The sequence below is a fragment of the Lampris incognitus genome, chromosome 2 (genome assembly GCF_029633865.1).
Source record: "Lampris incognitus isolate fLamInc1 chromosome 2, fLamInc1.hap2, whole genome shotgun sequence".
NCBI classification, from domain to species: domain Eukaryota; kingdom Metazoa; phylum Chordata; class Actinopteri; order Lampriformes; family Lampridae; genus Lampris; species Lampris incognitus.
The window spans coordinates 80866359-80888586 of NC_079212.1; the positions used below are offsets into that span (position 1 = coordinate 80866359).

At 47.0% G+C, this 22228-nt stretch overlaps 1 protein-coding gene across 1 annotated transcript in view; it reads left to right on the forward strand.

Annotated features, from left to right (window-relative positions):
* Positions 1-17448, forward strand: part of LOC130108337 (EEF1A lysine methyltransferase 3-like) — a 126910-nt gene extending 109462 nt beyond the window's left edge. The window contains exon 3 of the mRNA XM_056275241.1: positions 16927-17448. Coding sequence (XP_056131216.1) covers positions 16927-17333 — 407 coding nt within the window. The 3' untranslated portion in view covers positions 17334-17448. The remainder of the gene's footprint in view (positions 1-16926) is intronic.
* Positions 17449-22228: the final 4780 nt, after the last annotated feature.

Below are 22228 nucleotides of genomic sequence, written 5' to 3' on the forward strand. Positions count from 1 at the left end.
CCAGATCTCAATCCAATAGAGCGCCTTTGGGATGTGGTGGACCAGGAGATTCGCATCATGGATGTGCAGCCGACAAATCTGCAGCAACTGCGTGATGCTATCATGTCAATATGGACCAAACTCTCCGAGGAATGTTTCCAGTACCTTGTTGAATCTATGCCACGAAGGATTAAGGCAGTTCTGAAGGCAAAAGAGGGTCCAACCCGGTACTAGCAAGGTGTACCTAATAAAGTGGCCAGTGAGTGTATAGGTCAGTGAAATCCTCATTGCATTGTACAGCATACACCAGATTGTTTTTCCGGGTGTGTGGTACATGGTCTTTGGGATGAACCGGTCTTTGTCGGAGTGTGTTGCTGGGTTTGAAGTATACCAGGATGCGGTGTCTGTTGAAAATTCTCCTGAGTTTCTCGGAGACCCCAGAAACATACAGGATGACTGTGCTATTCCTTCTGTTCCTTTTCTCCTCATCGCTCACCTGATTGGTCTTTTTGGAACATGTTGCAGTTTTCACAAAGGTCCAACTGGGGTAGCCGCAGGTTTTTAAAGCTTGTGGTCTTCTCGTTGGGCCTGAGTGCTGCTGGGCACATTGTCAGCTCTGTGTTGCAGAGTTCTGATGATGCTCAGTTTGTGCAACATGTGAGTCGAAAAGTAGATATTGGTCTGTGTGTGTAGGTTTCTTGTAAACCCCAATTTGGAGGCTCCTGTCTTCCCCAATGTGGATGTCACAGTCCAAGAAGGGCAAACTGTTGTTCTTTACATCTCCCCTTGTGAACTTAATGTTCTTGTCCACTGAGTTGATGTGTTTGGTAAACACTTGCACCTCTTGTGTTTGGATTTTGACCCATGTGTCATCCACATATCTGAACAAGTGGCTCGGAGGTGTTCCTCTGAAGGAGTTCAGGGCCCTGTGTTCTACCTCTTCCATATATAAGTTGGCCACAATGGGCGATACTGGTGAGCCCATTGCACAGCCGTGTTTCTGTCTATAAAACTGGCCCCTGAATTGGACATATGTAGTCTTCAGGCAAAGGTCCAGTAGTTGGCAAATCTGGTCTGGGCTGAGGTTGGTCCTATTGTGGAGGGTGTCATCCCGTAGCAAACGTTGCCTCACAGTTTCCAAAGCCTCCATGGTTGGGATGCAGTTGAATAACGAGTAACATGGTTTCATCCGGTTCCAGTTTTACACCTTGGACCTTGTCCACAAAGTCAATAGAGTTTTGGATATGGTGAGGTGTTTCACCCACTAAAGGGGTCAAGATGTTGGCTATATGTTTGGCAATGTTGTACGTGACCGAGTTTACGGTCACAGTCACGAGGCACGAAGTGAGGAAGCCTCTTGGATGAGAGGCGAAACGTCTTCACGGATATATACCAAGTGCAGTTGCACTTGATTCAACTCCTTTGGATAACCATGACCTAAATGAATGAGAACATTCACAGACATCCTTCTTCAGTGTTTCAGACAGAGGCAGTCTGCTCAACATGTCTACGTTGGCGTGGTGTTTTCCTGCTTTGTACTTGTAGGCGCTGAGGTGCACAGCCCATCTCTGAACTCTCGAAGAACCCATTTGTGGAATGGGTTTTTTCTCATTGAAGAGGTAGATCAACAGCTTATGATCTGTGTAGATGGTGAAGGCTCGCCCATATATAAGTACTTGTGAAATCTCTCAACACCAAACAACACCAAGCCTTCTTTGTCAAGCTGAGAGTATCTTGTCTCAGCAGGCATCAGTGTGCGTGACATATGGGCCTTTCACTACCGTCATCCATCCTGTGTGATAAAACGGCACCAACTCCATATGGTGACGCATCACATGACAAAATCAATTCTTGGTCAGCTGAGTAGTGAACTATCACATTTGATGTGTTCAGCAAGGCCTTTTTGAAAATCATCTTCCCGCTCCTTTTTCCACTTCCATCGCACATCTCGTCTTAAAAGTTCATGAAACAAGGTCGCTGGTTTGGGAAAGAAATTTTTGTAGTAGTTTAGAAAACCTAAATATGACTTAAGTTCAGTGACATTTGTGGGAGCGGGAGCTTCCTGGATGGCTTTCACTTTTCTCTCCACAGGGTGAAGTCCCTGTGCGTCCAACCCGATGTCCCAAATACTCCACTTCCTCCTGTAGGAAGGTGCACTTATTCCTCCTTCAGCGCAGCACAGCGTCTTCCAGTGTTGTCAACACTGTGTTGAGGATTTTAGGTGGTCTACCTCATCCACTCCACTCACCAAAATGTCATCAAGGTACACTGTCACGCATGGAATTCCTCTTAACAGACTCTCCATGGTCCTTTGCAGGCACGTATCCAGGTAGGTGGTTTTCGTGTCTGAACGCCCCCCCGAAACCCCACGGCCCGTCTGAAATGGCACCAATAATTATTTAGTTATCGTTTTGATTATTTGTCACCGCCCCTCTAGCCTACTCATACACTGCATCTATCGTGACTGACAGGTGTTAAACCTGTCAGTTAATTTGTTTCCAAACATGATGTATCTTATTGGTCTGTTTCGTAAAACAAATAAAATCACACGCTTTTGATTGGCTCAGGGGTCTGACGAGTCAGCTAAGCAACCTGCCACTGGTTATGCTAGCTAAATGGTCGATCTATAGTTTGCTTTTCAAAAGCAATGGAGCCGCCGAAAGCTACCTGTAAATCAGGCAAGAGCAGTAAAGTTAATATTCGTAAAATCAGTGATTTTTTTGTTTCAACGTGTCCCGACTCAAAAAAGAAAAAAACAAGAACATTACAGATGATCTGGTCACTAACGTTACCGGTTTTCCGGAGCAAGTGTTAGCAGACCAACTGCCCTCCTCCTCGGAAACGGAGCCAGAGTTAGCAGACCCGCCGTCCTCTACCTCGGAAACGTTTTCACACGACTTTGAGGATTATATTGGTGGGAAAATATCAGACGAACAGAGAAGAGAAATATACTCACTGGACTGGACGGCCAATATCGGACAAACATTCTCTACAAAACTAGGAGGTAAACTACGTTTCCAACGTCATTGGATTGACCAGTTTAGCTGGCTAGTATACTCAACAAGGTCCGACGGTTGTTTTTGTAAGCACTGTGTTGCGTTTGCAGTCGAGCATGTGGGCAAGGGAGGGCACAGAAAAGCAGGCAAGCTAATTAATGTCCACTTCTCAGACTGGAAACATGCTTTAGAGACGTTCAAAGACCATGCACAAAAGGCATATCACAAGGATGCATGTTTGAAAGCGGACAATTTCCAAATGGTTCTCAACAATAAAATGGATGCAATTTCGTTGAGGCTAGATTCTGAGAGAAAAAAGAAAGTCCAAGAAAACAGAGAAAAAATCAAAAGCATCATTGCAACGTTGATTTTTTTGCGGTCGCCAAGAACTCGCCCTGAGAGGTGATATTGATGCAGGACCAGTGACATTGAATGAGCCAACTCACAATGACGGAAATTTCAGGGCTTTACTCAGGTTTAGGGCTACATCTGGCGACACAGTACTGTTACAACACTTGAGTAAATGCGCAGCAAACGCTAGCTACTGCAGTCCTGATGTACAAAATGAAATAATCAGCATAATTGGAGATGTGATAACAAACAAACTGGTGCAGAAAGTAAACTCCGCGCAGTGTTTCGCTGTGTTGGCAGATGAAATGAAAGATGTTTCGGGGCGGGAGCAGCTTTCTGTCTGTGTCAGGTACGTGAACCAGCATGACAGCCAATATAGCATCAGAGAGGATTTTTTGTCCTTTGTTGATATCGAGAAGTTAACCGGGGTGTCACGTATCAGGAAAGAACCCAAAAGCAGACGGGACAACCAGGTAAGGGAAGAATCAAGTCTTTATTGAAGTAACCGATCTCAGGGGTAGAGCAGGAGTCGGCTCAGTGGCAGGTAGGCAGGCAGGCAGGCAGGCAGGCAGGCAGGCAGGCAGGCAGGCAGAAGTCCATGAAAGGCGACGTTCCAGCAAAGACTGGACCACAGTGGAGGCTTTTTAAGGGTGATGATCGCTTTGATGTCGAGGGAGAGCGGCTGACTGCTTTGATGGCCAGCTGGTGTCAGGGGCGAACGCTTTGATGTCAAGGGCGAGAGGCTGATTGCTTTGAAGTCAAGGGAGAGAGGTTTTGACAGGGAGGGTCAGCAGGTGTCAAGGGCGAACGCTTTGATGTCAAGGGCGAGGGGCTGTGACAGTACCCCCCCTCCGAGGGGCGCCACCAGGCGACCTACCAAACCCGTCAGGGTGCGTCCTGTGGAAGTCCCGGATGAGGTTCGCGTCCAGGACCAGGCGACGAGGGACCCAACACCTCTCCTCCGGGCCATATCCCTCCCAGTCCACGAGATACTGCAGACCGCGACCGCGGCGCCGAGAGTCCAGGAGACGACGGACGGTGTAAGCCGGATGATCGTTGATCATACGAGGAGGTGGGGGTGGGGGGGCCGGAGGAACTAGAGGGCTGGTAGAGACAGGTTTGAGGCAGGACACATGGAAGGAAGGGTGAACTCGGAGAGTGCGGGGCAGCTTCAGACGGACCACAGAGGGATTAATGACTTTTACAATGGGAAAGGGACCAATATACCTGGGGGACAGTTTCTTAGCGTCCGATTTCAAGGGTAGATCCTTGGTAGAGAGCCATACCTGGTCACCGGGGGAGTAGTCCGGAGCAGGGGTGCGATGACGATCCGCTAAGCGCTGGTAACGGCCGGAGGTCCTGAGCAGTGCGGCACGGGCTCGCCGCCAGGTCCGACGGCACCGACGGACATGGGCCTGGACAGACGGAACCGGAATGTCTACCTCTTGCGAAGGAAAAAGGGGAGGCTGATAGCCGTAAAGGCATTGAAAAGGGGACAACCCAGTAGCAGACGATGGCAGGGTGTTATGGGCATATTCTACCCAGGGAAGTTGTGAGGACCAAGAGGATGGGTTGGCAGACACCAGACAGCGGAGAATCGTCTCCAGTGCCTGGTTGGCCCTCTCGGCCTGGCCGTTGGTCTGAGGATGGAACCCCGATGACAGGCTGACGGTGGCACCGATGGCAGAGCAGAAAGCCTTCCAGACAGCAGAAGTGAACTGGGGGCCACGGTCAGACACGATATCACGGGGGAGACCGTGGACCCGGAAAACCTCCCTGACCAGCAGATCCGCAGTCTCTTGGGCCGAAGGCAGTCTAGATAAGGGCAAAAAGTGAACAAATTTACTGAAGCGATCAACAACAGTCAGTACAACGGTGTTACCGTCAGAGGCGGGCAGACCAGAGACGAAATCCAAGGACAGATGCGACCAGGGACGGTGTGGAACAGGCAGGGGGCGCAGCAGACTGGAACTGGCCCGAGTGGAGGGCTTATTCTGGGCACAAACAGGACAGGCAGAAACAAAAGACCCAGTATCCTCCGTCACGGAAGGCCACCAGAACCGCCTGCGGAGGAAGGCTAGGGTACGGGTTACTCCAGGATGGCAGGTAAGTTTGGAAGAGTGAGCCCACTGCAACACGCTAGATTTAACAGCGTCTGGAACAAACAAGCGCCCCGGGGGACCGTTAGCTGGGTCAGGCTGAGTCTGTTGTGCTGCCATGACCTCCCTTTCAATGTTCCAGGTGACAGCCGCAGGTAGAGGGAACGATGGTGTCAGGTTGGAGCTTGGGCTCAGACTCCTCCCCATGCACACGAGACAGAGCATCAGGCTTGGCATTCCTGGAGCCAGGTCTGTACGTCAAGGAAAAATTAAAGCGACCAAAAAGAGCGCCCGCCTGGCTTGGCGCGCGGTGAGTCGCTTTGCTGACTGGATGTATTCCAGGTTCTTATGGTCAGTCCACACTATAAAAGGAAGCTCCGACCCCTCCAGAAAATGTCGCCATTCCTCCAGTGCCAATTTCACCGTCAGGAGCTCACGATTCCCCACATCATAGTTCCTTTCAGCTGGGGAGAGGCGGCGAGACACGAAGGCACAGGGGTGTGTCTTGCCATCCTCACCGGAACGCTGAGAAAGGACCGCCCCCACCCCAATCTCAGAGGCGTCCACTTCTACAACGAACTGCTTGGTTGGGTCTGGCTGGATGAGGATAGGAGCTGTGGTGAAGCGGTGCTTGAGGGCTTGGAAAGCTGCCTCTGCTACAGGGGTCCACAGGAACGGTCTGGAGGTGGAGGTAAGAGCGGTTGGTGGGGCCACAACGCGGCTGTAGTTGCGGATGAACCGTCTGTAGAAGTTGGCAAACCCGAGGAACGTCTGAAGCTGCTTACGGCTGGTCGGGCTTGGCCACTCAAGAACCGCTCTGACCTTGGCGGGGTCCATTCTCACCTGCCCATCGGCCACGATGTAGCCCAGGAAGGTGACTGAAGGGGCATGGAATTCGCACTTCTCTGCCTTTACGAAAAGGCGGTTCTCCAGAAGCCGTTGAAGGACTTGGCGGACGTGCATGACATGCTCTGACAGGTCTCTGGAAAAAATCAGGATATCACCCAGGTAAACAAAAACGAAACGATCCAACATGTCACGTAGGACGTCATTGACCAGACTCTGGAAGACAGCTGGGCCATTAGTGAGACCAAACGGCATCACCAGATATTCAAAATGCCTCAGGGGGGTGTTGAAGGCAGTCTTCCATTCATCTCCGTCTCGAACCCGGACCAGGTGGTAAGCATTGCGGAGGTCTAGTTTAGTGAACACTGTGGCTCCCTGGAGAGAATCAAAAGCGGAAGTCATGAGGGGCAGAGGGTACTTATTCTCGACTGTGATGTTATTTAGGCCTCTATAGTCAATACACGGCCGGAGGGTCTTGTCCTTCTTGGCCACAAAAAAGAACCCCGCACCAAGGGGCGATGATGACGGGCGAATAAGACCAGCAGCCAAGGAGTCCTTGATGTATCTCTCCATGGACTCCCGCTCAGGCTTGGAGAGGCTATATAGGCGGCTGCTAGGGAGGGGAGCGCCCGGCAGCAGGTCAATAGCGCAATCATAGGGGCGATGAGGAGGCAGGGCGAGAGCTTGCTGCTTGTTGAACACGGCTTGGAGGTCATGGTACTCTGGAGGCACCAGTGACAGGTCAGAGGTCTCAGAGCTTGACACCTGACAGGGGACAGACTGAGGCAGAGCAGACTGGAGGCATATGGCATGACAGACGGGACTCCAACTTGAAATTCTGGCCGATGACCAATCAATATGGGGACTATGCTTAATCATCCAGGGATGACCAAGTATAATGGGAACAAAGGGAGAATTGATAACGAAAAAACTTAACTCCTCTTGATGGTTTCCCGACAACAGGAGGCGCACAGGCTCGGTCTTAGAGGTTATCTGGGCCAGGAGACGTCCATCCAGGGCATTAGCTTCAAGAGGCTGGTCCAGGCTCACAGTGGCAAGAACTAGCTGCTTCACAACACTTGCGTCCAAAAAGCTTTCACCAGCTCCAGAGTCAATTAAAGCCAAAAGTTTAGTGGACTGACCTTTAAAACTGATGGTAGCTTGCAACTGGGTACGTGGACGAGGAGACAGAGGGCAGACAGTTGGGCTCACGAGGATCCTCCCCCTCCCTCGTGAGCCTGCTAGTTTGACGGAACGGTGAGGGCAGGAGGCGAGAAAGTGACCAGGCTGACCACAATACAAGCAGCTGTTCTCGGTGATGCGGCGTTGAGGCTCCTCCGGGTTGAGCCGGAAGCGGCCGAGTTGCATCGGCTCCGAAGCTGGGGAAGAGTCACGCCTCGGGCTTTCTCGGAGGACGGCAACCTCAGTCGAGCGAGCTCGGCCCCCAGAGTTTGGAGGTGTGGCCCGTGGTAAGTTGTTGTGACCAGGAAAGCGGCGCGTCCTCTCTCGCCTCCGCTCCCGGAGACGGTTGTCCACACGAATGGCCAGGGTAACCAATTCCTCCAACCCTCCAGGCTCGGGGTAGGAAACCAATTCGTCCTTTATGGATTCGATTAGCCCGTTGGAAAACCCGGCCTGGAGGGACTCGTTGTTCCATCCGCTCTCCGCTGATAGCGTACGGAACTCAATTGAGTAGTCGGCGACGCTGCGGGAATCCTGGCGGAGAGAGATCAGTCTTTTTGACGCGACCTTTCCCCGCCCGGGATGACCAAAAACCTGGCGAAAAGCAGTGGTGAGCTCAGCGTAGGATGAGGACGTGGAGGCCCGCATTTCCCACACCGCTGTAGCCCAATCCAGGGCGCTTCCCCGGAGAAGACCCATGATGTAAGCGACTTTGGCTCCATCCGTGGAATATGACTGGGGCTGCTGGTTAAACACAATCTCACACTGCATCAAAAAAGGGCGACAAAGTCCAACATCTTCATCATACTTACCGGGCGGGGCAACCCATGGTTCCTTAGCCGAAGTTGATGGCGCTGGGGGTGGCGGAGCTGGAGGGGCGGATCCCGGGCAAGCGGAGGCACTAAGTTGGGTCTGGATTCCGGAGATCTTTGAGCTGAGCCCACGGAGGGCGTCAGCCATCCCCTGTAGCACCTGGCTGTGCTGGCCGAGGACCGATTCCTGGTTGGCTACAGCCTGGCAGACCGTGGCCAGGTCTGTGGTGGAGTGGTCTGCTGGGTCCATAGTGGCTGGAACGTACTGTCACGTATCAGGAAAGAACCCAAAAGCAGACGGGACAACCAGGTAAGGGAAGAATCAAGTCTTTATTGAAGTAACCGATCTCAGGGGTAGAGCAGAAGTCAGCTCAGTGGCAGGTAGGCAGGCAGGCAGGCAGAAGTCCATGAAAGGCGACGTTCCAGCAAAGACTGGACCACAGTGGAGGCTTTTTAAGGGTGATGATCGCTTTGATGCCGAGGGAGAGCGGCTGACTGCTTTGATGGCCAGCTGGTGTCAGGGGCGAACGCTTTGATGTCAAGGGCGAGAGGCTGATTGCTTTGAAGTCAAGGGAGAGAGGCTTTGACAGGGGGGTCAGCAGGTGTCAAGGGCGAACGCTTTGATGTCAAGGGCGAGGGGCTGTAACACGGGGAGGCAATCGCCAATGGAATCGAAAGTCAGCTGACAAATGCAGGCGTTGATTTACAGTTTTTAAGTGGCCAGGGATACGACGGCGCATCTGCCACGAGTGTCCTTTTACATGGTGCCCAAGCTAAAATCAAAGAGAAGCACAAGCAAGCAGTTTATGTGCACTGTGTCAGCCACAGTTTGAATTTGGTCCTAAACAAGTGCTGCACTGTACAAATGGTGCGAAATTGCTTTGGAATTGTCTCGTAAATCTGCACTTTTTTCCATGATTCGGCTTTGCGGTCTGCCAATCTGCGACACGAGACGGAACATCTTTTACCCGACTGCAAGAAAACGCGACTGACGAAGTTGTGTGAAACGAGATGGGTCGAACGCCACGATGCAATATTTACATTCAACGAGCTTTTAGACCCTGTGCGATCCAGCCTGCAGAAAATCAGTGAAACCTTCACAGGAGACACATCTGTCAAAGCCACTCAGCTCTTTAATTCAATTGATAATGCAGAATTCATGCTGTCCATGAATGTGAGTGAGAAGATGCTTGCAAAAACCTACCACCTGTCCACCTTCCTTCAGAAGGAAAATTGTGACTTGGTGAGTTGCGTTTCAGCTGCTGATGCTGTTATTAAGCAGGTAGATGAGATGAGGGCTAACTCTGAGATGGAGTTCAGGCAGATTTTCCAAAAGACCTCTTCCCAAGCAGCCAAGTATCGGGTTGAATTTCGACCACGAAGAGGCATGGACTGCAATGAGGATCCATTGAAGGCCTGTGAAAATCACTACCGGCAAAAGCTTTTCATAGTCATGCTTGACTTTTATTCATAACAGATGAAGGAAAGCTTCAGCAAACACAGAAATGTGATCTCCAACCTCTGCTCCTTACTGCCATCTAAGGTCAGCATGCTGAACGACAGCTCAGCTCAAGCGCTCTCCAACCTGTATCCTGATGAAGTGTCACCGCATCTGGAAGTTGTAAAGTCAGAAATTGACACCTGGCGGGATAAATGGAAAGATGCAACTTATGTTCCACAAAATGCCATTGAGGCATTAAATGCCTGTAACAGTGAGTTGTTTCCAAGCATCTTCAAGCTTCTCCGCGTTTTGACCACGCTTCCTGTCACCAGTGCCCATGTCGAGAGAAGTTTTTCCCGTCTGGGAAGGATCAAGGACAAAATGCGCAGTACAATGACGGAAAGACGGTTTAATGGACTGACATTGCTCTTGGAGCACAGAGACATGGTGGTGACACCGGAAGAGGTACTGGACATCTTTTGCAGACAAAAAAGACGATTGGACCTGCTTTTATAAGGTAAGACCCACTTTTATTTATTAATGCATTGATGATTATCTATGGGCCATTAATACGTTGACATTTACCGTACGGTTGGGTATTAGGCTATAGTATACAGTGTGGGAATTTTATTTACCGGTAGCTTTCGGCAGTGTTGCCCGACCCCCCCCCCCCAAAAAAAAATATGTTTCTGGCTACGGGCCTGGTCCTTTGGAATATAGTTGGTGCTGAGGCCACTCCTAACGGCAGTCTGTTGTATGTGAACAAACCACAGCGCGTGTGCCCTGTCAAGTATTTCTTTGATTCATCGTCCATGAATACTTGCTGGTACGTGACTCATATCCAATTTTGTAAACTGTTTTCCCTCAGACAGTGCTGCAAAAAGGTCATCAACCCGAGGCATTGGATATTGCTCCAGCAAGGAAACAGTGTTCACAGTGAGTTTGTAATCTCCACATAATCTCACGATTTCCCTAGGCTTCAAAATTGGCATAACTGGGGTTGCCTATTCTGAATATTTCACCGGTGTGATTATGCCTTCTTTCAACAGTCTGTCCATTTCTTCATCTACTTTTGCTCACATGGCATAGGGGACAGATCTGGGACGAAATAATCGTGGGACTGGGTTATCTTTCACATGGATGGTAGCCTTGGTAACTTTAAGTGTGCCAAGCTCCTCTTTGAACACATCCTCATGTTTATTTAACACCTGCTGTAGTGTTCTTTTCTCTGCTGTGATGTGTTGTACTTGACAGGCTGTCGGTCTCTGATTTCTCTCCATCTTAGATGTATCTCCTCCAGCCAGCCTTGTCCGAATAAGGTGGGGCCTTTGACCCTTTGACCACAACGATGGGCAGTTTAGCGCTTTGCTGCTTGTATTTAACACTGACAAGTGCTGCTCCAATCACCCTAACAGGGTCCCCTGTATAAGTCTCCAACTTGATTTTGACTGGCCTCATCCGAGGAGTCTGTCTTTCCACGTTATTTGGAATGTTTTTTTCATTCATTACTGTGAGACTGCAGCCGGTATCTATCTCAGAAGTAACATTTTTCCCATTTAGTTTCATCTTCACTGTATATGGGTCTACTCTTCTCAGGTGCACTTCACTCATAAGTCCCAATTTGAACTTCATGCACTGACTGTGCCTTCTTCTGAGCTATCAGTGTTACTGTCATCTTGCTTCACTTGCACTTTATGGGAACAGTAGTTTGAACTCCGCCCTTTATCTCTCTTTACATCAGCTGCTTTTTTATTCCATTTATTCTGGGTATTCTTGTTACGGCAAGCTCTAGCAATGTGCCCTATTTTCCCACAAGCATGACATTTTTCTTGTTTAAACTTACATTCTGATGCAGTATGTTGTCCTTTGCAATGGTAGCACTCCCTCGTAGCTCCCTTGAACGCACTAGCCTCGTGCGAGCCTTTGTTTACATTGAAGCGCTTTGCCGCTGCACTGGGATTTTGCAGATCATGAGCATTTTTGTTTGCGGTCTCCGCTGCTGCGGCAATTGACAAGGCTTTATCAAATGTCAAATCTGCGTCTGCCAGGAGCCGTCTTTGAATCCGGTCGTCATTATTCCCCCGGACGATCCTATCTCTCAACATCGGCTGTAAAGTGTCACCGTAGTTATAGTCCTGAGCCAGCCGACTCAGCTCTGCCACATACTCCATTACCGATTCAATAGACTTGCGATTTCGGGAATCAAACTTGTGCCTTTGCACAATTTCGCTCGGCTTTGGGTTAAAGTGATTTTTCAGCAGTACTACAATTTGCTGATAGGTTTTGTCCTTCGGCTTGTCTGGGCTGAGAAGGTTCCTCATCATCACCGACTACCTTATGTTGATTTTCTGACGACACTTATGATTATAGCTCTCTGCCTATCGCCATCGTCAATGGCATTTGCCGCAAAAAACTGATCCAGTATTTCACAATACTCTTCCCAAGTTTGATTTTTGGAATAAAACGCAGCGAGCGTGCCAATGGTAGTAATTTCTTCACTATTTCTCTCTCCCCCTTTGTTAGCCGAAAACAGTCCTCTTCACTTTGCATTAGCAACTGCTAACCAACGTGACCCGTCGCGCTGCCGTCTGGTTTGTCATCCAAACCGGCATCGGTGTCCTCTTCCAAGACTTTTTTCTCGTCGCCAAGAAGATGTTGTATCTTATGAAGAATGATTCGTCCACAACATCTCAAACTTCATTTCAACGTTTCATTGACTTAAAGTGTGGCACCATTACATGTTACATTCACATGTCTAACGTTGTATCAACACCGAGTTTCCGGACGCCGACTTCGGTAACTCTTCTTCTACTGTTACAGAACATACACTCTGAACAGCATAACAAGATCGCCGCCTAGTGGACTTTTCAGTAATAACCCATATCATTACTCTACAACAGGATTAACCAAGGTAAGTATGATTATGTATTATTTAGTATTGTTCTTAGCCATTAGCAGGTAAGTATTTATCATTAGGAAATAACAGTATAAATGCTAGGATACCACAACTGCCATCTCTGCTAAACATCTCCATGCCTTCACAGGTATGTCATCTGGACGTTTCCACTCTTCAACCACTTCATAGCTGCCCTCACTTCCTCCTTGCTTATCCACCGCACTTCCTGATTCACTATCCCTACATCATCAAACCTACTCTCTCTCCCTCCTTCCTCCTCAACACACTCTCCTCACTTGTCAATACATTTCCATCTCTATCCTTTATCGCTCTAACCTGCTGCACATCCTTCCCAGCTTGGTCCCTCTGTTTAGCCAATTCGTTTAAGTCCTTTTCTCCTTCCTTAGTGTCCAACTTCTCATACAACGCACCATACGCCTTTTCCTTTGCCTTTGCCACCTCTCTCTTCACTTTACGCTGCGTATCCTTGTTCTCCTGTCTACTTTCTTCATCTCTCTGACTATCCCACTTCTTCGTTGCGAACCTTTTCCTCTGTATACTTCGCTGTACTTCCTCATTCCACCACCAAGTCTCCTTGTCTTCCTTCCTTTGTCCCGATGACACATCAGTTACCTTCCTATCTGTCTCCCCCACTATTTCTGCAGTGCTTGCCCAGCCATCTGGCAACTCTTCACTACCACTCAGTGCCTGTCTTAACTCCTCCCTGAACTCCACACAACAGTCTTCCTTCTTTAACTTCCACCATTTGATGTTTGGTTCTGCCTTCACTCTCTTCTTCTTCTTGGTCTCCAAAGTCATTCTACAGACGATCATCCGATGCTGCCTAGCTACTTTCTCCCCTGTCACCAGCTTGCAGTTTCCAGTCCCTTTCAGATCGTGCCTAAGATATAGTCCACCTGTGTGCACTTTCCTCCACTCTTGTACGTCACCCTGTGTTCCTCCCTTTTCTTGAAAAATGTATTCACCACAGCCATTTCCATCCTTTTTGCAAAATCCACCACCATCTGTCCTTCCACTTTTCTCTCCTTGACACCATACCTACCCATGACCTCTTCATCACCTCTGTTCCCTTCACCAACATGTCTAGTGAAGCCTGCTCCAATCGCCACTCTCTCCTCCTTGGGTACCCTCTCCACCACTTCATCCAACTCACTCCAGAATTCTTCTTTTTCGTCCATCTCACACCCGACTTGCGGGGCATATGCGCTGATAACCGTCAGCAATACACCTTCGATTTCCAGCTTCATACTCATTACTCTATCTGACACTCTCTTCACCTCCAGCACACTCTTGACATACTCTTCCTTCAGAATGACCCCTACCCCATTTCTCCTCCCATTTGCACCATGGTAGAAGAATTTGAACCCACCTCCGATTCTCCTGGCCTTACTCCCCTTCCACCTGGTCTCTTGCACACACAGTATGCCTACCTTTCTTCTTTCCATCATATCAGCCAGCTCTCTCCCTTTACCATTCATAGTGCCAACATTCAAAGTTCCAACTCTCACCCCCACATGCCTACCCTTCCTCCTCTCCCGCTGCCTCTGGACATGCCTTCCCCCTCTCCTTCTCCTTCGCCCAAAAGTAGCATAGTTTCCACCGGTACCCTGCTGGCTAACAGTACCGGTGGCGGTCGTTGGTAACCCGGGCCTCGACCGACCCAGTATGGAAATCTGATTTATGATCATCATATTTGATTTGGCAAATCTTTTACGCCGGATGCTCTTCCTTACGCAACCCTCCCCATTTATCCGGGCTTGGGACCGGCACTAAGAATGCATTGGCTTGTGCATCCTCTGTGGCTGCTTATCCTCAGAGGCTGGGTTTTGACAATATTATCAGTGCACCGCCTTCAATTCTGTAAGAAAAATGTACCCATCAACCTGGAGTTGAAGTTCGGACATACTTGAGAGACTTATCCTTCGCTCACAAAATTCATCAAGGAATTTAGTCCGTTTGGGAGAATGTGTAAAAAATGCAGACAATCCTACCAGATTTGCAAAAAAACATTTAGTAGTTTGGCAACAAGATTGTCAGTAGCTGTGAATGTTGCAGCCATTGCGATGAGTTTTCTCACAACCCGCCAAAGGCTCAAAGTTGATGACGACACCGAGCCTAGCACCGATACATCGCAGGAATTTTGGATATTTTGTCACTACACAATTTGATTGGCAATAAGAAAGAACAAGAAAGATTGCCACTTTATTTTGTCATTGTTGGTTACAATGAAATTATATGTTACAAACGCCTGGGGACGAACTCCAGTTCGTTTTCTTATTGCCTCGGTCAGGAGTACAGGCAGGAGTATAACATGCATGTCTTTTTTGATGGTGGGAGGAAACCGGAGTACTCGGAGGAAACCCACACAGACACGGGGTGAACATGCAAACTCCACACAGAAAGGACCTGGGACGGCCTGGGGTTCAGACCCAGGACCTTCTTGCTGTGAGGCAACAGTGCTAACCACTGGGCCACCGTGAAGGTCGCATCTTTCAAAAACCGTGCCACCCGGCTACCAATGATAATAATTATAATAGTGCTAGCAATACAAACTAGTGCTGGTGCAAGGAGCTGTGATGCGTTTAGATGACATAGGATATCCCTGTTCAGCCCCAACAGAAAACAAGTAATTGAATTCAGACACTTTTGGGCACACTTCAATTTAACTATGAAAAACAGGGCATCCGGGTTGCGCAGCAGTCTGTTCCGTTACCTACCAACACGGGGATCACCTGTTTGAATTCCCGTGTTATCCCCGGCTTGGCTGGGCGTCCCTACAGACACAATTGGCCGTGTCTGCGGGTGGGAAGCCGGATGTAGGTATGTGTCCTGGTCGATGCACTAGCGCCTCCTCTGGTCAGTCGGGGCGCCTGTTCGGGGGGGAGGGGGAACTGGGGGGGGGGAAGCGTGATCCTCCTACGTGCTACGTCCCCCTTGTGAAACTCCTCACTGTCAGGTGAAAAGAAGAGGCTGGCGACTCCATATGTATAGGAGGAGGCATGTGGTAGTCTGCAGCCCTCCCCGGATAGGCAGAGAGGTTGGAGAAGCGACCGGAACGGCTCGGAAGGGTTGGGTAATTGGACGGGTACAACTGGGGAGAAAAAGAGACGGGGGGGTAAATAAAAAAACAAAAAAAACAAATAACAAAAAACTGAAAATCATATTAAGATTTTGATTTTGATATGGCCAGCAGAAAAAGGCACTGATGGCCCTGTCAGCCCACCACTCGGTAAAGGAGGTACAGGTGTGCTTCCTCGTAAAACAAGTTAAAATATACAATAAATAGAAGGATTTGAGGTGACATCTGTTGGTTTTTAATCTCAGTTAATTTTACTTCTGTATTGACAGGACTCAAGGTAACTTGATTGTAAATGCCACTCTTTGCATGTGCAGAAATTACGTTCAGGTTACATATCTTGCACAAGTAAATGGATACACTGAATGGATAACCACATTTGGTGTACATATTGACTAATCCGCCGACCAATTTGTGTGTGCCACCATCTAGCGACGCCGCCATTACTGCGGTAGTAAGTGTTTGCTATTGCCTGCTAAGTGACAGCAGTGACAGCATATTGGGTAGTTGGATTGACGACGTTAGACAGTGGCCCCCAGTTAATGATGAAGGTACCTTATGGATGGCGATCTTAACGTTATTCATTTTGTTAACTTCCGGTACTTCGCCGGATTAGTCTATGAACATGTCATTTGGATCTGCCATCAGATAGAATTCATTTGGATGGATAGAAATCTCTGCATGTAAACGTAGCTACTGTGTGTGCAGAAATGACCTTATGCACACCACTGTTGTCTGTGTCGTTTTTTCTCTTTTGTTTTTTGCACCATTCTCTATAAATTCTGGGGACAATTGCGTGGAAATGCCAGGAGGTCAGTAGTTTCTGAGTTGGTTGAACGACTATATTAAACCACCACGCCTGGCACCAACAACCATTGCATTGTCAACGTTTCTTAAATACAAGTCCTGGAATGTACCTGGAACGAAACTTCTTTGGAAGTTGCATCCTCCCCATTCTGATGTTTGGTTGAACAATAACTGTACCTCTTCATCATGTCTGCATGCTTTATATATTGAGTCGCAGCCACATGATCCATTAGTCGTTAATGCAAATGAGGCCATTTGCATGAACGAGGGGGTGTACTTGATAAAGTGGCTTATAAATGTTTTTGTCTATCTTTCCATTTTTCTTGTTTTTAGTTTATAGTTGCAAGGATGCTGATCAAGCAGGTGCAATCACACCACATTGAAATAACAAATAAATTAGATTATCACACCTTCTTTCAGGAGCAGATGTGACCCTTACAGACCTTCCTTTGGCTGTCCCACAACTTAAGGCTAACGTCTCTGCAAACATGCCAATTACTGGTTGGCCTTCAGTCACTCCAACTGTCCTTCCTTTATCCTGGGGTCAGGACCAGCTCAGCTTCCCTTCTAACTGGGATCTGGTGCTGGGTGCAGATATTGTGTATCTGACAGAAACATACCCACTGTTGCTGGAGACTCTCGTTCATTTGAGCAAGAATGGAGCTGTGGTGTTTCTCTCATCCAAGATGCGAAAAGAGCACGGGACTCCTGGTTTCTATGAAGAGAACCTTCCAGATAGATTCCACGTGGACCTTGTGCGTTGTGATGTCAATCAGAATATCAACATCTATCAGGCTTCTCTGAGAAGAGATTTAAAGGTAAAATAATTAAAATTGTTCTCTAGCGACCACTATCAGTGACCAGTAGGAATTTCAATACCAGCAACCTTGAGCAATGCTGCCCTCCCTGCAAGTGACAAGTCTAACAGTAATAAGGTCTCACAATTTTGCAAGCTACCTAACTAAGAAGTCCCGCAGAAATGTTAAGTAAAGAGCTACTCGTGTTTTAAAACACTCTACAATATTTTTAACTGTCATAAAACACTGTTCAGTATTTATAACACATCACGTATGGCCACATTTTTATCTAAAGACTGCTGATTACAACAGTAGCACGACCAGTTAGTTCAGAATAATGTTTTTTTTTGTGTTTTTATAGCCGCAAAGATTTCAGCCCCTTTCAAAAGTGATAATTACACACATATTTAGTCTACTTTTGCAGCAGCATTTATTATGTGGGGGTTTGTTTTCTTGCTGGAAGAAAATGCTTTGGATTACTCTCAAGTTGTCACACAGCTGGTTCCTACATACTAGAAAGTTAAAATGTGCAGCGAGTTAATATGCGGCGACCCGTAGTTTTGTGGGTGAATATTGGACTGTAAAACGCGGGGTGCCCTCTAATGGTTTTTTTTTGTATTTTATTTGTATTTTGTTTTTACTAAAATATAGATTTCGGATGCAGGTTTTGAAAGCACAAAATCTCAGCACCTAAAACTGGTAGTGTTTTGCAACTGTAGAGATCGACAACTCTTTCCAACCCCACCAACCCCCACCCCAATGCATGGTGCTCAGAGGTTGCTATGATAATCAACATGTTGTAGGGCTGGACGATTTTATAGGCAGAAACTGCTAGTAAGAGTCTCAGGATCCAATGGTGCTGATTTTTAAGATATTTTGCAGAAGATGCAGGTATTGGAAAATAGACATATTTTTATCATATAAAACTGTTCTTCTACAACTCTGCATTCTTAAATAACACATTTGTTGCATACACCAGTTATAGTTTTAATGATATTCAAATACATTATTTTGGTGTGACCTGCTTGTCGTTGTCAATTAAATAATCAACCTTTCACCATTTTATTCTCAAGTTGCTCAGTGACTTCCACCCTGAGGTCTTTCAACAGCTTATCTCACATGAAGTGTGAAACTAAAACCAGCAAGAGCTACAACCACGAACTAAAGGAATAGATGACAATGTGCCCTGGGGGCGGCAAGTCCGAAACTTTGATATTGATTTGATGTTGGTTTGAAACAGTCTGAAATGTTTCAAAATACTACTCGCCCAACATCGGCTGCAGGGTGAAACCATTAAGATTAAGAGTTTTGACAGTTACTCAACCCCTATACTTATATACGTACTATATCCGTAGTATATACTTGTATGCTTAGACACGGTCACTTACTTCTTTAGTTCTTGTGTGACATGATGTGGACTGTTTCTTATAGTTCTTGTATGACACGATCATGCTCCCATATTCAAGTGTTGTAATTTGATTTGATTTCATGTGTTTTGTTTTGATGTCGTGCCCATTTGTGTAAAATGCAAATTTCTTCTGGGTTAATAAAGCTTTTCATTAATTCATTAATTCATTCACTGAGAATGAACAGAGTGTGTATTACTTTTGGTTTTGTGCTGTTTATTTTTTATAATTGTTGAGAATGTGCAGCAACCATTATTTTAACTTATACCATTGGGCTTATTTTTTTTTTTTTAAAAATCATCAGTTACATTTTCTTCACAGAAGAACGTAATCTCCACTCCTCCACCCTCAGCCCAAAACAGCAGGCAGCCTCACGGCGGCCATGGCAGTAGTGGCAGCATGGCAAAGTTGATGACACCGTCACCACCCTTTTCATTGGACTCACTTGAATGATTTGTCATCAAATGTCTAATATGAATGAAATATTATATTTCAACATTAAAGAACCCTGTCCACACTGCACCTCATCTAGGGAGATCAAGTCAATATACTACAGTGCCTTACCTTTACCCGCCATAATTTATGCTCTATATCTAGCTATCTTATATGTGTGTGTGCGTATATATATATATATATATATATATATACACACACACACACACTTATATATACATAGTTGCGAATTCGGGGGGCAACCACAGGAACTGCCGCGACCGGGACGCGAACGCGTATCGCCCGCATTGTCCGGGGGTAGTGTAACCCGTATTGTCCGGGGGTAGTATAACCCGTATTGTCCGAGGGTAGTGTAACCCGTATTGTCCGGGGGTAGTGTAACCCGTATTGTCCGGGGGTAGTGTAACCCGTATTGTCCAGGGGGTAGTGTAACCCGTATTGTCCAGGGGGTAGTGTAACCCGTATTGTCCGGGGGTAGTGTAACCCGTATTGTCCAGGGATAGTGTAGCCCGTATTGTCCGGGGGTAGTGTAACCCGTATTGTCCGGGGGTAGTGTAACCCGTATTATCCAGGGGTAGTGTAACCCGTATTGTCCAGGGGTAGTGTAACGTGCATGGATAAGTAGACACGTCGGCCGCTGGCTGACGGGTCGGAGCCTTTAGTCGAGCGGTTAGCGATGTCTCCTGCCGTGCGGTCGATACATACATACACACACACACACACACACACACACACACAAGGGTTAAATTGGGCCGGATCTTCGCAGATCTCATCTCCGGCACCTTAGATGGTCATAGAAATATAGGGTAATTGTTAAACTAAAAAGAATATTGATCGCCTCATAATAAGTCTAAAGTACTGTCGTTGGTTCGGCTATACCCAGCTTCGTATAGAGTGCTCTGGTGTTGATGAATATTAGCCACACTGACATCTGCAGAGCAAACTCAAGCTGCGTCATCGTTGGTTCGTTGTGTCTCCTGTCAGCGCGCGATCTGGAGACGACAAGCATTTATGCGCTTATTGTAAGTCACTTTGGATAAAAGCGTCGGCTAAATGACTGTCATGTCATGTCAAGCAACAAGCGCACCACAGTGAGCTCAGAATCCAGAAGTGAGCAGCAGAGTAGAGCAGATGACCGTGCACTGACTGAGGTAAATGATAGTGTAAACTACTAATAAGACACGTTAGCCCATAGTTAACAGGTCTGACCCTTTAGTCGAGCGGTTAGTGATGTCGCCTTGTGGCGCAGTACACCTCGTATCGAATCCCGCACCGGGCAAGAAAATAACCGGTTACAATAGGTTATATAGCTTGCTAGCTAGATCTAGCATCCAGACGGTAAAATACTATAGCAAAAAATATGTCTGTAGCCTAACAGCAAGCAAAAATTGCTGTCTGCTGGGGAGCAATACATAAAGGGATTTGTGGGCAGTGTGGTGTGACAGTGTGGAGAGAAAAATATAACCTTAGCCAGGCAGCTAACATTAGCTGTTGTTGCTAGCGGGCACTCGACTGAGTGAGGTAACTTGACAAAATAAGAGGATGGTAGTTAGCTGCAGCTAACTTTAGCCAGATGTCTAGTTGGTTCAACAGGTTTATTGGGAGCAAAATGGATTTGTGTGGAGAGGAAAACAGCCAGCTAGCTAGCTAGCTAGCTAGTTAGCTACACAAAAAGCTAAGTTAGCTTTCATTTGAAATCACGTTCTTTTGTTACCACTCTAATTTACCTGCGCAATTCAGCGAGGGAGGAGGGGATGATAAAAAACAGCTGACAGATTCACATACTGAGTGAAAGAAAAGTTTAATGCACACATGTAACAGTAGACTGCTGTACTAAGTTGTATTTTAAATACACAGAATTGAGATGGAGAAGAGGGGAAAGGATGGAGAAAAGAGGAGGACAAGCTGACACTTTTTTATCAAAGGTAATACTTGGATAAAGTTCCCCCTGGGTAGGCAAGTGATAAGCTTCTCCACCACTAAAACTAGCTAACTGTGGAGAAACTGTAAAACCGAACAAATAGGGGTAACTTCACCCATCTAAGAACTGCCAGCCTCAGAAGCATTGCAGCATGTTATCCAAGGATTCATTTTACTACCACAAGCTAGGTAAACCCTGCAGCATCATGTATCCCCTTGATTTAATACAGTTAAATTACCTCTTTTCTCCCCTGTTTTTAACAATATCACAAAGCAGAGCCCCAGAGCAGCACAACATCGCAGCACAGACTCAGAGCAGCACAGCAGCCACAGATAACCCAGCTTTGGAAAACCTGCCAGACTGTTGGAACAATCAATTAGAGTACTTTAAAAAAGCATTTCCATTCCTCACAGTTAGTAATAAAAAAATGGGATGCAAGACAAGCAAAGATTCAGTGTCCCTTGGAGTGTATAGAACATGATCCCAAAGATACTCATGTTCTAGGACTTGTAAAAACTTCCAAGGTCGTTAACAAAGAAAATATACAAACACAATGACTCCCAGAGCCACAAGCTAGCAGAATAGATTGTCACAAAAAGAACAGAAAATTAGTTAGATTTGACTTTCTTAAGGTTACAGGAGCACGTTATCCAATGATTCATTTTACTACCACAAGCTAGGTAAACCCTGCAGCATCATGTATCCCCTTGATTTAATAATGTTAAGTTACCTCTTTTTTCTCCTGTTTTTAAAGTGATACTGACATCAAAATCTGAAAATTCCTATTGATAGGCTGTGTTCCGAGTTGGAATGTGACCACGGAGAAATTCAGTGGCCAAAACAGCGCGTCTGCGGCCACTCGAGTGAGATCTGTGATTGACTGTAGATGGTGTCCAACGACAAATTGTGCCGGTGGATACGTAGACACCAGTCAATTTGCATATAGGATGTGTCCGTAGCAAGATGCAATAAAACCACGGAGAAGCCTTTCTTTCACCCCCTCCTGCTAGCTACTTGGCTCAAGTTTGTGCTATTTTGCTGAGACTTTATTATCAATCTTGCTACGACGTATTGCTATCTATCTATATAACTATCTATCTATTTATCTAAATATCTATCATCTATCTATCTAACAGTTATTTGTA